The sequence below is a fragment of the Siphateles boraxobius genome, unplaced genomic scaffold, assembly GCF_051911475.1.
Source record: "Siphateles boraxobius isolate OS27281-9 unplaced genomic scaffold, OSU_SipBor_1 25, whole genome shotgun sequence".
NCBI lineage: Eukaryota > Metazoa > Chordata > Actinopteri > Cypriniformes > Leuciscidae > Siphateles > Siphateles boraxobius.
The window spans coordinates 24,937,473-24,949,826 of NW_027508866.1; the positions used below are offsets into that span (position 1 = coordinate 24,937,473).

Here is a 12,354-nt window from a genome sequence, read left to right on the forward strand (position 1 = left end):
AGAAACTCTGGGATGGAGAAAGTTCTTAGTTTCCCACAAATCATTAATGCGTTCAGCTCGTAAATATAATGTGTGTATGTCTTTGGAAGTCCATCAAAGTGCATCCGTCCATGATAAAAGTGCTCCACGGCTTCTGAAGTGAAGCGATGCGTTTGTGTAAGAAAAATATCCATATTTAAAACTTTGACTAAAATAACTAGCTTACACATCGATTTATGGCAACAGAGTAAAACTCGAACTTGACGCACAATGTAATGAAGAACGCGGTTGCCCAGCTCTGTTTGAACAGTGAGAGGCGTCAATTGCTGTCATTACGTTGTGCGTCAAGTTCAAAGTACATTTTTCTTGCACGAACGCATCGCTTCACTTCAGAATGCCTTTATTAACCCCCCGGAGCCGTGGAGCACTTTTATCATGGATAGATGCACTTTTATGATGGACAGATGCACTTTGATGGACTTCCAAAGACAGACACCCATTCACTGCCATTATAAAGCTTGGAAGAGCCAGGATATTTTTTTTTATATAACTCCGATTGTATTCGTCTGAAAGAAGAATGTCATACATACCTAGGATGGCTTGAGGGTGAGTAAATCATGGACTAATTTTCATTTTTGGGTGAACTATCCCTTTAAGTACTTGTAATTGGATTATATTATGTTTAAAATACAACAGTTACTTTTTTACTGAATTCTCACAATAGCAGTAAATTATTCATAATTCATTGATTCTCCTCATTACGTTTTTATCTTTTAAATTTTCCTTTCTAAAAAAAAGTCTACTGCTTATTTTCGTTCAGAAGCTCTTCCTGGTTTGTGGAATTGCTCTAGTCATGTGACTTTCACTGAAAACTGAGACAAACCGTGTTTGATCACTGGATTTACACCCTTTTAACAAGAGTTTTCTTAATATTGCATATCTAATCAGCTCCTGGCGAACATATTAATTATTATCTGAAATATTACTCACTGAGTCATTTAACCATGTATTACTGTCTTTGGAAGGCTTTTGTCTTTTAAACACATTAAAATGTCCAATTACTCATCATTTCATATTTACATGCAATGCAGGGATTCCCCAACTTTTTGTCAGCTGAACCTCTTTGACCTAAAATATTGACTTTTTAAGTTAATAAGTTAGGTCAATAATAAAATATCAATAATAATACATAAATATTAAAATTAAGTTTATGGTTCTCTGATGTCGGATAATGATCACATGACATCTTTCATTTTGATCATCTTTCATCTGTTTTATTTTGATTTGTTTTTATTTTAAAATTATTTATTTTAATTAAAAAATGTATGGTTAAATTACTTAATAGCTTTTCAATAAACTCACGAGCCCCAGTCTGGGAAACTCAGACATAATGTAATATTTAATGCACTTCATGTTCCCGGTAACAGAGAATGGAATATTTTTTTTTCTTTTTGTATTTTTATATTAATATGGTACAAGATTATCTTATTTAAATCAATGCGATAAACGAGTTAAGTCAAAAGTAATCAAAAAATTGTCTGATTATATTATATTAAATGTGAAATGTAATGGATTACGTTACTTAATACAATTTTCTGTCTTATTTAAAATCAGTAACTGACTACAATTTGTAAGTACTGATCTATTGATAAAAGTCCAAACAAGTGACATGACACTAATACATTTTATTCAATTTGTTGAAATGTTTCACTGGCACGAAATAATATTTTTCTGTTATTGGGTGCACACTGTGCGATAAGTTTTTTGGCCTTTACGATTGTTGCTTGTCAGACTGTACGATCATGATCCTCGCTGTAAGTCGTGTCACACTGTAAAATCTCAGTTGTCATTAATGTCAGACTGTTCGGCAGTCAAGACACGTTAAACACAGACACGCAAGAAAACTCACCTGGAGTTTTACTACATCAATCAATGACGCGTTTCGGTGACTGAGTCAAATCTTCTGACACTGCCCGAATTTTGTCTGAGATCAAATTTGGTCATTAATCGGCTGTCGGAGAACATGTGTAACATTCAAAGACTTCAGATTTTAGCCTATAGGATCAGAGGAATCTTTTAGGATTTGCTAAATTTGTCGCACAGTGTGCACCCGGCTTAAATGGTTCAATGTTATGGTTCCACAAAAAGGGTATGATTCATACCTGGAAATTGCCAACTAAAGTCATGCCGAAGCAGGCGAGCGAGAGCGCCGCCAGACTGCCGATGTTGAGCCAGGGTTTCTGCACTCTCGGCTTCAGCTGCAGGTATCTCAGCACTCCCAGGATAAAGCCTGGACACCACGACACAACTCAATTCAGACAATTATAGGCTACATTACTGTCAGCTGTGTGTATCTCACAAACATGCAATTTGATAACTGCGGGTGCGTTTACACGACAACGATGTACTAATAACAAAAGATTTTCCTTTTTCCCAGACGTCAAAACGATCCCGTTCACACGGATCCGTGAAAACGACTAAAAACGCCGTATTATGCATGCCAGGCCAGTAGATGGCGATAAAGAAACACTAGGGATGTAACAATTTATCGTGTCACAACCATAGGTCACAACATATTGCCATACAAAAATGCAACAATATGTATCGTGGATAGTTCACCCAAGTTTTCAGAGTTTTAGTGTCAGTACTACATTAAACTACTATATATGATGTTGAATATAATGTATAATAATGCAATGGGGGAATATTTGTGGGTCCTGATAATGCCAAATGTCTGATGTTATCAGTAAAAATTGCCCTACATTATTTTAAATAAATCTAGTCAGTGACAGAGTATTAGACATATTCGTCTAAAATAAGTCAGTATTTTCAGCTCCAGAATCAATATTTTTATTCTGGTGTCTCTATTTGTCCTGTGCTTTGGGTTTCCAGCACCAAGTCCAAGCCTATTCATTTACACACACAATGTAACACTGAATTTAGCATTTTAAACAACAGTACATTTAGTGTTAACCTTTTAACATATGTCTTGGAGTATTGCAATAATATCGTATAGTGCGTTCAGTATCGTGATCTGTATCGAATCGTGACGTGAGGGTATCGTCACACCCCTACTATGGACTGAACACATAATACACATGCGCATGACATTACTGTTTTCACAAGTTCACGTTTTTGTAATTGACAAACTTTCACGTTTAAAGTCGTTTTCAAAATGTGCGTTTTCAGGCCCCCAGAACGCTGTTGTCGTGTAAATGGACATGAAGTTGAAGTTTTCAGTTTTTAGTTGAAAACAGTGTTGTGTAAACGCCACCTAAACTGATGTTCACATATTGTGATGTAATGCTGCTGAACACTGCAACAGTTTAAATGGGCTGCAATTTCGGTGCTTAATAAATAATGATTGTATTAGTTGTAAGATCTTCAACTGCATGAATAAAAAGAAAACCAACTCCATTCATACCTACAAAGGCCGCCATGTTCATGACTTGACTAAACACGCAGCTGGCAGGAGGTGCATTGCCTGCAATGCTAAACGGTATGAGAACTTTCATCAGGCCTCCAAACAAAGAAACAAATATGTGAGATATAGATAATAAAATTCGTAAAGATCTACCTGATATATGGAGGAGATTTTGATTCTGACCTCCTATGAACAGAAGAAGGAATTAATATTCTGATTCCTTAAAAGATTGACATGCAATAGAGGTCGGTTTCCCTTACTTGTACTCTGAACTGAGTGGCGTGATTTTCTCATCCTCCACAGCAATGAAATACCTGTGCATTAATGAACTGATATGATGTTTATCTGAACAGCAGCTTAAATCAGTGACGTGGATTGGGTAGAGCAGGTTTTTACTCACACGACCCAGAGGCCGGCGGCTGTGAAGAGAGAGAACATCACGGGCAGGAACATCCATGGACTGCACTTCCTCATCATGAGCGTCTATCAAACCACCCTGCCGTAAAACAAACACCACAGTCTAACAAACAGCCCACATTTATACGCTAACTAATACATCACGTTCTGAGTGCCAAAAGTGTGTGCATTTCTTTAGCGGACTTTATTCTGGACGTATTTTTCTCCACAAAGATTTGAAAAATAACAAACCAAACTAATCAGCTATGGCAATCTGTGGGAATGAACTACTGACCTCATGTAATTGAACCAAAAATCACAGTACAATAACTGATTAAAGTATGAAAGCAATATATTTTATTGCAAACTATTCAGATATAGCCTTGTGAAAATAAGTGCGCTTAATAATACAGTATAGGCACTTGTTCTTAAAGTCCCCCTGTAGTCAATCATTTGATCCCTTAAAACTCCTCTTTGATCACCAAAATTAAATATTTAAAAGTGTTTTCCTTGAAACATTCTTTCTTTCTTAAAATAACTTGAATGTAACTCTACACCCTTGCTTCATTTAGTAAACGTGGCTCTATGAGTATGCAAATGAGCCCCGCCTCCACTCACTCAATCAGCTCAGAGATCCAATCGTTGACGATCACACATTGATCTGATTGGTAACAAGGTAGTTTGTGACGTCAGAAACACCAGCGATTTCAAGACTGTTTTTGAGACTGTCTTTGGTTCACTGCAGTTTTAAGGAGAAAATACTCAGCAATGGTGTTGACTCATGAATTTACACATGGTTTGTCTTAAAGCATATTAAAAACACCACATAGAGATATGTCCAACATTAAAAACTTGATTTTCATTAAGCATGCAAATAAGTGTCAGAATACAGGATGGTCGAGATTCATGGCATTGCATTTCCACAGAAACACTCTGATTGGTGGATCTCTCTTCATGCATTATGGGTAATGAGGTCCATTTTACTGCCAGAATCTTGCGGTTGCACTTTGTTGTGAATAAGACATGAATCAAACAACTGACCAGTCTCAAGATGTCTTTGAGATTGCCTGATGCGTCGAAAGGTTTCAGTCTATTGAGAGACAAAACAAAAATGCAGTAATTTCTCTTGCATGGCCCATTGAATGCTTCCATAATCCAGTTATGGTTATGTGTATTGATCAGTCATTGGTGTTTCAGTGGACAGCGCATTGGTGCTGAATCAGGATTAATTTCTCTTCCCTGATCTCACATTCACAAATACAGCTGCAGACATCGCACAGATGGACTTACTATTAATAAAACAATACCTTGGTTTGGAGGACAATAACTGGACAATAAATTCAAAACCAAGGCATGACTATGTTCACTTTGAAGAGAAATACACAGCCTCGATTGTCTGAAACTGAATCTAATCGCTGGACGGAAATATTACTAGACATTTCTGTCAAAAAGCGAGTCCGTATTGTGTTCGCAATTAGCACGTCGTATAATAATGACTTTATTGCGAACGGTGAGTATAAACCCATACCTTGTAGGCAGCGCACTCTTAATTCTGTCGCGTCCAAACCCCGTGTCCTCTTCATTTCAGTAGGACTCAGAGACAGACATGTTTGGCTTCGGTAGTGTGTGTGTGAGATGTGTGTGTGAAGGGTTTGGCTCTGTCAGAAGCGATGTGAAGTCTTTACAGCTTGTATTGGGCCCGACGGACTCGGTCTGATGTTTCTCACACAGACACCGCGCGCCATAGATGTGACGAGTAGTCGTGTTCGGTTCGCAAACGAGTGGTTCGTTTGAACAGGTTCTTTTTAGGGGATTCATACGAACCGATTCGCAAAGCATCTGTACATCACTCCACAGCGGACACAGAGTGGAAGAATAGAATAGAATAGAATAGAATAGAAACAGGATCCCTAAAGATATGTGCGATCTGAATCTAAATGGGTTGTATGGGTTTTCGTTAAAACTTATTGATTAAAAACATAAAAAATGGCATTGTTACCCACAAGGGGATTTTAAAGTCACCATGAAATCAAAATAGACAATTATTATTTCATGTCTCGTATATCTTGTCACAAGGTTTTTTTATTTGGATTTATGTTTAGACATTATAAAATAAGTATTATAACAATAAGTATTTTTCAAAGTTTAGCTTTTTTTATTGAAGTATCATATTCTTGCAATTTATGACATTATTACAGTCAAACTTAAACATAGTGTTACACGTGTTTTATGTGTGTTATATGTGTGTATGTTGTGTGTGTTTGCATTTGTTCTCCATCATGGATGTGTTGTGGTGTCACTCCATCATTTTGTGTGTATATATTAAAACACGGCATGAGCACAGGTTTTGTGAGTATATTAAAACACGACACGAGCACAGGTTATGTGAGTATATTAAAACATGGCATGAACACAGGTTATGTGATTATAGTAATACATGGCACGAGCACAGGTTATGTGAGTATATTTAAACACAGCACAAGCACAGGTTATGTGAGTATATTAAAACATGGCATGAACACAGGTTATGTGATTAGATTAAAACATGGCACGAGCACAGGCTATGTGAGTATATTTAAACATGGCACGAGCAAAAATTTTTGTGTGTATTTAAACACGGCACGAGCACAGATTATGTGAGTGTATTAAAACATGGCACGAGCACAGGTTATGTGAGTACATTAAAACATGGCAGGAGCACATTTTATGTGAGTATATTTAAACACGGCATGAGCACAGGTTATGTGAGTATATTAAAACATGGCACAGGCACAGGTTATGTGAATATATTAAAACACGGCAGTATATTAAAACACAGCACGAGCACAGGTTATGTGAGTATATTAAAACATGGCACGAGCACCGTTTATGTGAGCATATTAAAACACGGCATGAGCACAGGTTATGTGAGTATATTAAAACACGACACGAGCACAGGTTATGTGAGTATATTAAAACATGGCATGAACACAGGTTATGTGATTATAGTAATACATGGCACGAGCACAGGTTATGTGAGTATATTTAAACACAGCACAAGCACAGGTTATGTGAGTATATTAAAACATGGCATGAACACAGGTTATGTGATTATATTAAAACATGGCACGAGCACAGGTTATGTGAGTATATTTAAACATGGCACAAGCACAGGTTATGTGAGTATATTAAAACACGACACGAGCACAGGTTAGGTGAGTATATTAAAACATGGCACAAGCACAGGTTATGTGAGTATATTAAAACATGGCATGAACACAGGTTATGTGATTATATTAAAACATGGCACGAGCACAGGTTATGTGAGTATATTTAAACACGGCACAAGCACAGGTTATGTGATTATATTAAAACACGACACGAGCACAGGTTAGGTAAGTATATTAAAACATGGCATGAACACAGGTTATGTGATTATATTAAAACATGGCACGAGCACAGGTTATGCGAGTATATTTGAACACGGCACAAGCACAGGTTATGTGTGTATATTAAAACACGGCACGAGCACAGGTTATGTGAGTATATTAAAACATGGCACGAGCACAGGTTATGTGAGTATATTAAAACAAGGGCACGAGCACAGGTTATATGAGTATATTAAAACATGACACAAGCACATGTTGTAGTGAGTATATTAAAACACGGCACAAGCACATGTTATGTGAGTATATTAAAACACCGCACGAGCACAGGTTATCTGAGAATATTAAAACACGGCACGAGCCCAGGTTATGTGAGTATATTAAAACACGGCAAAAGCACAGGTTAGTGAGAATATTAAAACATGGCATGAGCACAGGTTATGTGAGTATATTAAAACACGGCACGAGCACAGGTTATGTGAGTATATTAAAACACGGCACAAGCACAGGTTATGTGAGTATATTAAAACATGGCACGAGCACCGGTTATGTGAGTATATTTAAACACGGCATGAGCACAGGTTATGTGAGTATATTAAAACACGACACGAGCACAGGTTATGTGAGTATATTAAAACATGGCATGAGCACAGGTTATGTGATTATATTAAAACATGGCACGAGCACAGGTTATGTGAGTATATTTAAACACGGCACAAGCAAAGGTTATGTGAGTATATTAAAACACGGCACGAGCACAGGTTATATGAGTATATTAAAACATGATTCAAGCACATGTTGTAGTGAGTATGTTAAAAGAACATCGTCCATTCGGTCTCCAGGAGGAGCCGAGGGTCAGCGGTCCAGTGGCAGGGACGTGGTAAGCCCAGTCTTCGATCACGAACCCATGCAGGTGGGTCGAGCTCGGCTTTCCCGGGAGGAGAGGGAAAGGCGGAGGTCCCAGGGCCTCTGCCTATACTGTGGAGGTTCGGGACACTTTGCCTACAACTGCCCGGTAAAAGGCCAAGCCCGATAGTAAGTATGAGGCTACTATCGGGTGGGATCTCCGCCGAGAAGACCTCATCCACATCTACCCTCCTTCCGGTAAGACTGAGATGGTCAATTCACCAGCACGACTGTCAAGCACTTCTGGACTCCGGGGCTGAAGGTAATTTTATGGACAGCACTTTTGCACACAGACTTCAGATTCACCTTAAACCACTCACACAGAGGATTGCAGTTCACGCATTAAATGGTCAAGAACTTCCCATCATCTCGTTCACCACTGAAGACATCACACTCATCACCTCAGGCAATCATTCAGAAACTATTTTTTTTTATATATTGGATTCACCCCTGGCACCTGTCGTCCTTGGACACCCCTGGCTCATCCGTCACAACCCTCGTGTGGACTGGCAGCAAAGAGCCATTCTGGAGTGGAGCAAGGAATGTCATAAGTCTTGTTTGGTGTCTGCTTGTCCGTCTGTCCCTGTTTTTGTGTTACAGGAGGAAGCGGGGGACTTGTCTAACGTGCCCGAGGAGTACCACGATCTGAAGGAAGTGTTCAGTAAGTCTCGAGCTGCTTCTCTTCCTCCGCATCGTCCCTATGACTGTGCCATAGATTTACTGCCAGGTAAGTCTCCGCCTAAGGGCAAGGTACATTCGCTTTCCACCCCGGAGAGGGAGGCCATGGAGAAATATATTTCTGATTCTCTAGCAACCAGGTTCATCCGTCCTTCCTCTTCTCCAGCGGGGGCGGGGTTCTTTTTTGTGGGGAAGAAGGACGGGTCTCTGCGACCTTGTATTGATTACCGGGGGCTGAATAACATCACGGTAAAGAATACTTATCCTTTGCCGTTGATGTCTTGAGCCTTCGAGAGGTTGCAGGGAGCGTCCGTTTTCACGAAATTGGACTTGCGTAACGCTTATCATTTGGTTCGCATTAGGGAGGGGGATCAATGGAAGACTGCTTTTAACACCCCCAGGGGGCACTTTGAATACTTGGTCATGCCTTTCGGGCTGTCCAACTCCCCAGCAGTCTTCCAGGCACTGATCAATGACGTGTTGCGAGACATGATAGATCAGTTCATATATGTTTACCTGGATGACATATTGATATTTTCCTCGTCTCTCCAGGAACATGTGCAACACGTCCGACGAGTGCTTCAGAGGTTGCTAGAGAATGGGCTTTTTGTCAAGGCGGAGAAATGCGATTTTCATGCACAGTCTGTTCCTTTTCTAGGGTACATCATTTCGTCTGAGGGAATGCGTGTGGACCCTGAGAAGGTTAAGGCTGTGGTAGAGTGGCCAAGTCCAGATTCCCATAAGGCCCTACAGAGGTTTCTGGGGTTCGCCAATTTCTATCGGCGTTTCATTCGCAACTTCAGCCAACTAGCCGCACCTCTGACTGCTTTGACCTCCCCCAGAACTCCGTTCAGGTGGTCAGATACAGCCGAGGCTGTGTTTTCCAAACTCAAGAGCCGCTTTGTTTCAGCTCCCATCCTCGTTGCCCCTGATTCTTCACGTCAGTTCGTGGTGGAGGTCGACGCGTCAGAGGTGGGGGTAGGAGCAGTTCTGTCCCACCGTTTGCCCACAGACAATAAGATGCATCCTTGCGCGTTTTTTTCTCATCGTTTGTCCCCAGCCGAACGCAATTACGACATTGGTAACAGGGAGTTGTTGGCAGTCAAGTTAGCATTGGAGGAATGGCGTCACTGGTTGGAAGGTTCGGGGGTTCCTTTTATCGTCTGGACCGATCACAAGAACCTAGAATACATTAGAACCGCCAAAAGATTGAACTCCAGGCAGGCTCAGTGGGCACTTTTTTTCGGTCGTTTTGATTTTTCTCTCTCGTACCGCCCGGGTTCTAAAAACATCAAACCCGACTCTTTATCTCGCATTTTTGATCGTTCCGAACGCCCGTCTACTCCCGAGTCCATTTTACCGGAGACCCTATTTGTTTCCAGACTCATATGGGAGGTCGAATCGAAGGTCAAGACGGCCTAAGAAGGGGTAATGCCTCCGCCCGGTTGCCCACCGAATCGCTTATTCGTGCCGGAGGGATTACGGTCCGACGTCATACAGTGGGGTCATTGCTCCAATGTGGCTTGTCATCCAGGAGTTAATCGTACTAAGTTTTTAGTCAAGCAACGATTTTGGTGGCCACTCATGGCTCGTGACATTCACAGTTTTGTTTTGGCTTGCTCGGTCTGTGCCACTGGTAAGACTTCCAATCGACCTCCTGATGGGCTCCTTCAACCGCTGCCTGTCCCCTCGAGACCCTGGTCCCATATCGCCCTAGACTTTATCACCGCCCTCCCACCCTCCCAGGGTAACACAGTCGTTTTGACCGTGGTGGACCGGTTCTCGAAGGCGGCTCACTTTATTCCCTTACCCAAATTACCCTCAGCTAAGGAGACAGCGTTGACAGTCATTGACCACGTCTTTCGCTTACTTGGCCTCCCGATGGACGTGGTCTCTGACAGAGGACCCCAGTTTGTGTCCAAATTTTGGCAAGAATTTTTTAAATTACTGGGGGCGACGGTTAGTCTGTCCTCAGGGTTTCATCCCCAGAGCAATGGCCAGACCGAGAGAGCCAACCAAGATCTGGAAAGGGTGTTGCGATGTTTGGTTTCCAAGAATCCTTCCTCTTGGAGTCAACAGCGTTCCATGGTGGAGTACGCCCACAATACGTTACCAGTGTCGGCTACGGGCCTATCTCCGTTTGAGTGTAGTTTAGGTTACCAGCCACCTATTTTTCCTAGTCTGGAATCCGAGGTCGCGGTCCCCTCCGCCCACGCCTTAATCCAGAGGTGTCACCGCACTTGGACTAGAGCCCGTGAGACTCTACTCCGAGTGGGGGCGCGCACCAAGGCTAAGGCCGATCGCCACCGGTCAAAGCCTCCCGTATACGTCGTTGGTCAAAAAGTGTGGCTTTCTACTAAGAACATTCCTCTCCGATCCGTTTCTAATAAACTTGCTCCCAAATTCATTGGCCCGTTTACTGTCACTAAGATCATTAGTCCGGTGACAGTCCGCCTTAGTTTACCTCCGGCGTACAGGAGGGTTCATTCCGTTTTTCATGTTTCAAAGATTAAGCCCGTGTTTCATGCTCGCATTAATCCGCCAGTCCCGGTTCCCCCCCCCCCCCCGCCGCGTCTCGTAAATGGGGAGACCACCTATTCGGTAAATCGTATTCTGGATTCTAGGCGGAGGGGACGTGGATTTCAGTACTTGGTGGACTGGGAAGTTTACTGTCCGGAGGAGAGAAGTTGGGTACCTGCTAGAGACATTCTGGATCACTCTCTGATCGATGATTTCAATCGACAGGTAAGGGAGTCTGGGAACGCCAGGAGGCGTTCCTAGGAGAGGGGGTACTGTCACGGTATACAAGTTCATTGCTTCCTTCTCGTCTCGTGTTTATGTTGTTGTATGAGAGCACGTGTTTAGTGGGCGTGAATGTGTGTCATTCCTTGATCCGCTCCAGCTGATCATCATTTCATCACCAGCTGCAGCCGATCTCATCACACTACATATTCTCACAGTTTTCTCATCCCCGTTGTCAGATCGTTGGTTGATGTTTCCCCGTGTGGTGTTCCAGTCCAGTTCCCTTGCCTGTTCCTGTGTTCGTGTTCCCGTGGGTTCATTGTCTCTGTGTTGGATTGTCGTTTGGGTCTCCACTTCACTTCACGAGTTCGTCTTCGACCATCGAAGTCCCTGCGTCATCTGTCCACAACCGTGTCCCTGCTTTGTGTTGTCTGACCAGCAATAAAGAACTGAGTTTTACCTGCAATTGCTTCTGTCCTATATTGACGACCATGACACCTACAGGTGCAAATCAACAAACCATCAACACTCCGCTCTATATAACACATGCAGACAAGAACACTTACATGTTTGAAACGGTTTAAAATACTAAAACTTAGTCTGACTTATTCTTGTACTCCCATTCACCATATGCCAACATAAATAATCAGGTTTATGAAAATGAAACTGAAAATGAGAGTTGCACTACTCCATAAGATTTGTAATAAACAGATCACTAATGAGACATAGTTTAATTTTACTCACGTGTCTGTTGCTTGCGGTGTTGCTTTTGTTTTAGAAATAAAGTGTAGAAATAAAAATTACTTTTTTGTCACTCCACTCACTGGCTGTCATTTTTCATCTTGAAGTTTAACTCCGCCCTCT

At 41.6% G+C, this 12,354-nt stretch overlaps 1 protein-coding gene across 4 annotated transcripts in view; it reads right to left on the reverse strand.

Annotated features, from left to right (window-relative positions):
- The window catches only part of tmem150c (transmembrane protein 150C), a 16,847-nt gene extending 4,500 nt beyond the window's left edge, over positions 1-12,347 (reverse strand). Inside the window, exons 1-7 of one of the 4 annotated variants that reach the window (XM_077243288.1) lie at positions 12,235-12,304; positions 4,841-4,889; positions 3,804-3,899; positions 3,664-3,717; positions 3,557-3,589; positions 3,404-3,471; positions 2,142-2,269 (exon numbers count right to left, since the gene is read on the reverse strand). In XM_077243288.1, the coding sequence (XP_077099403.1) occupies positions 2,142-2,269; positions 3,404-3,471; positions 3,557-3,589; positions 3,664-3,717; positions 3,804-3,880 (360 nt within the window). In that variant the 5' untranslated portion in view covers positions 3,881-3,899; positions 4,841-4,889; positions 12,235-12,304. Of the gene's footprint in view, positions 1-2,141; positions 2,270-3,403; positions 3,472-3,556; positions 3,590-3,663; positions 3,718-3,803; positions 3,900-4,840; positions 4,890-5,327; positions 5,558-12,234 lie in introns of those variants that run through there. The other 3 variants (XM_077243290.1, XM_077243289.1, XM_077243291.1) reach the window with 3 other exon arrangements.
- Between the last annotated feature and the right edge of the window lie 7 nt (positions 12,348-12,354).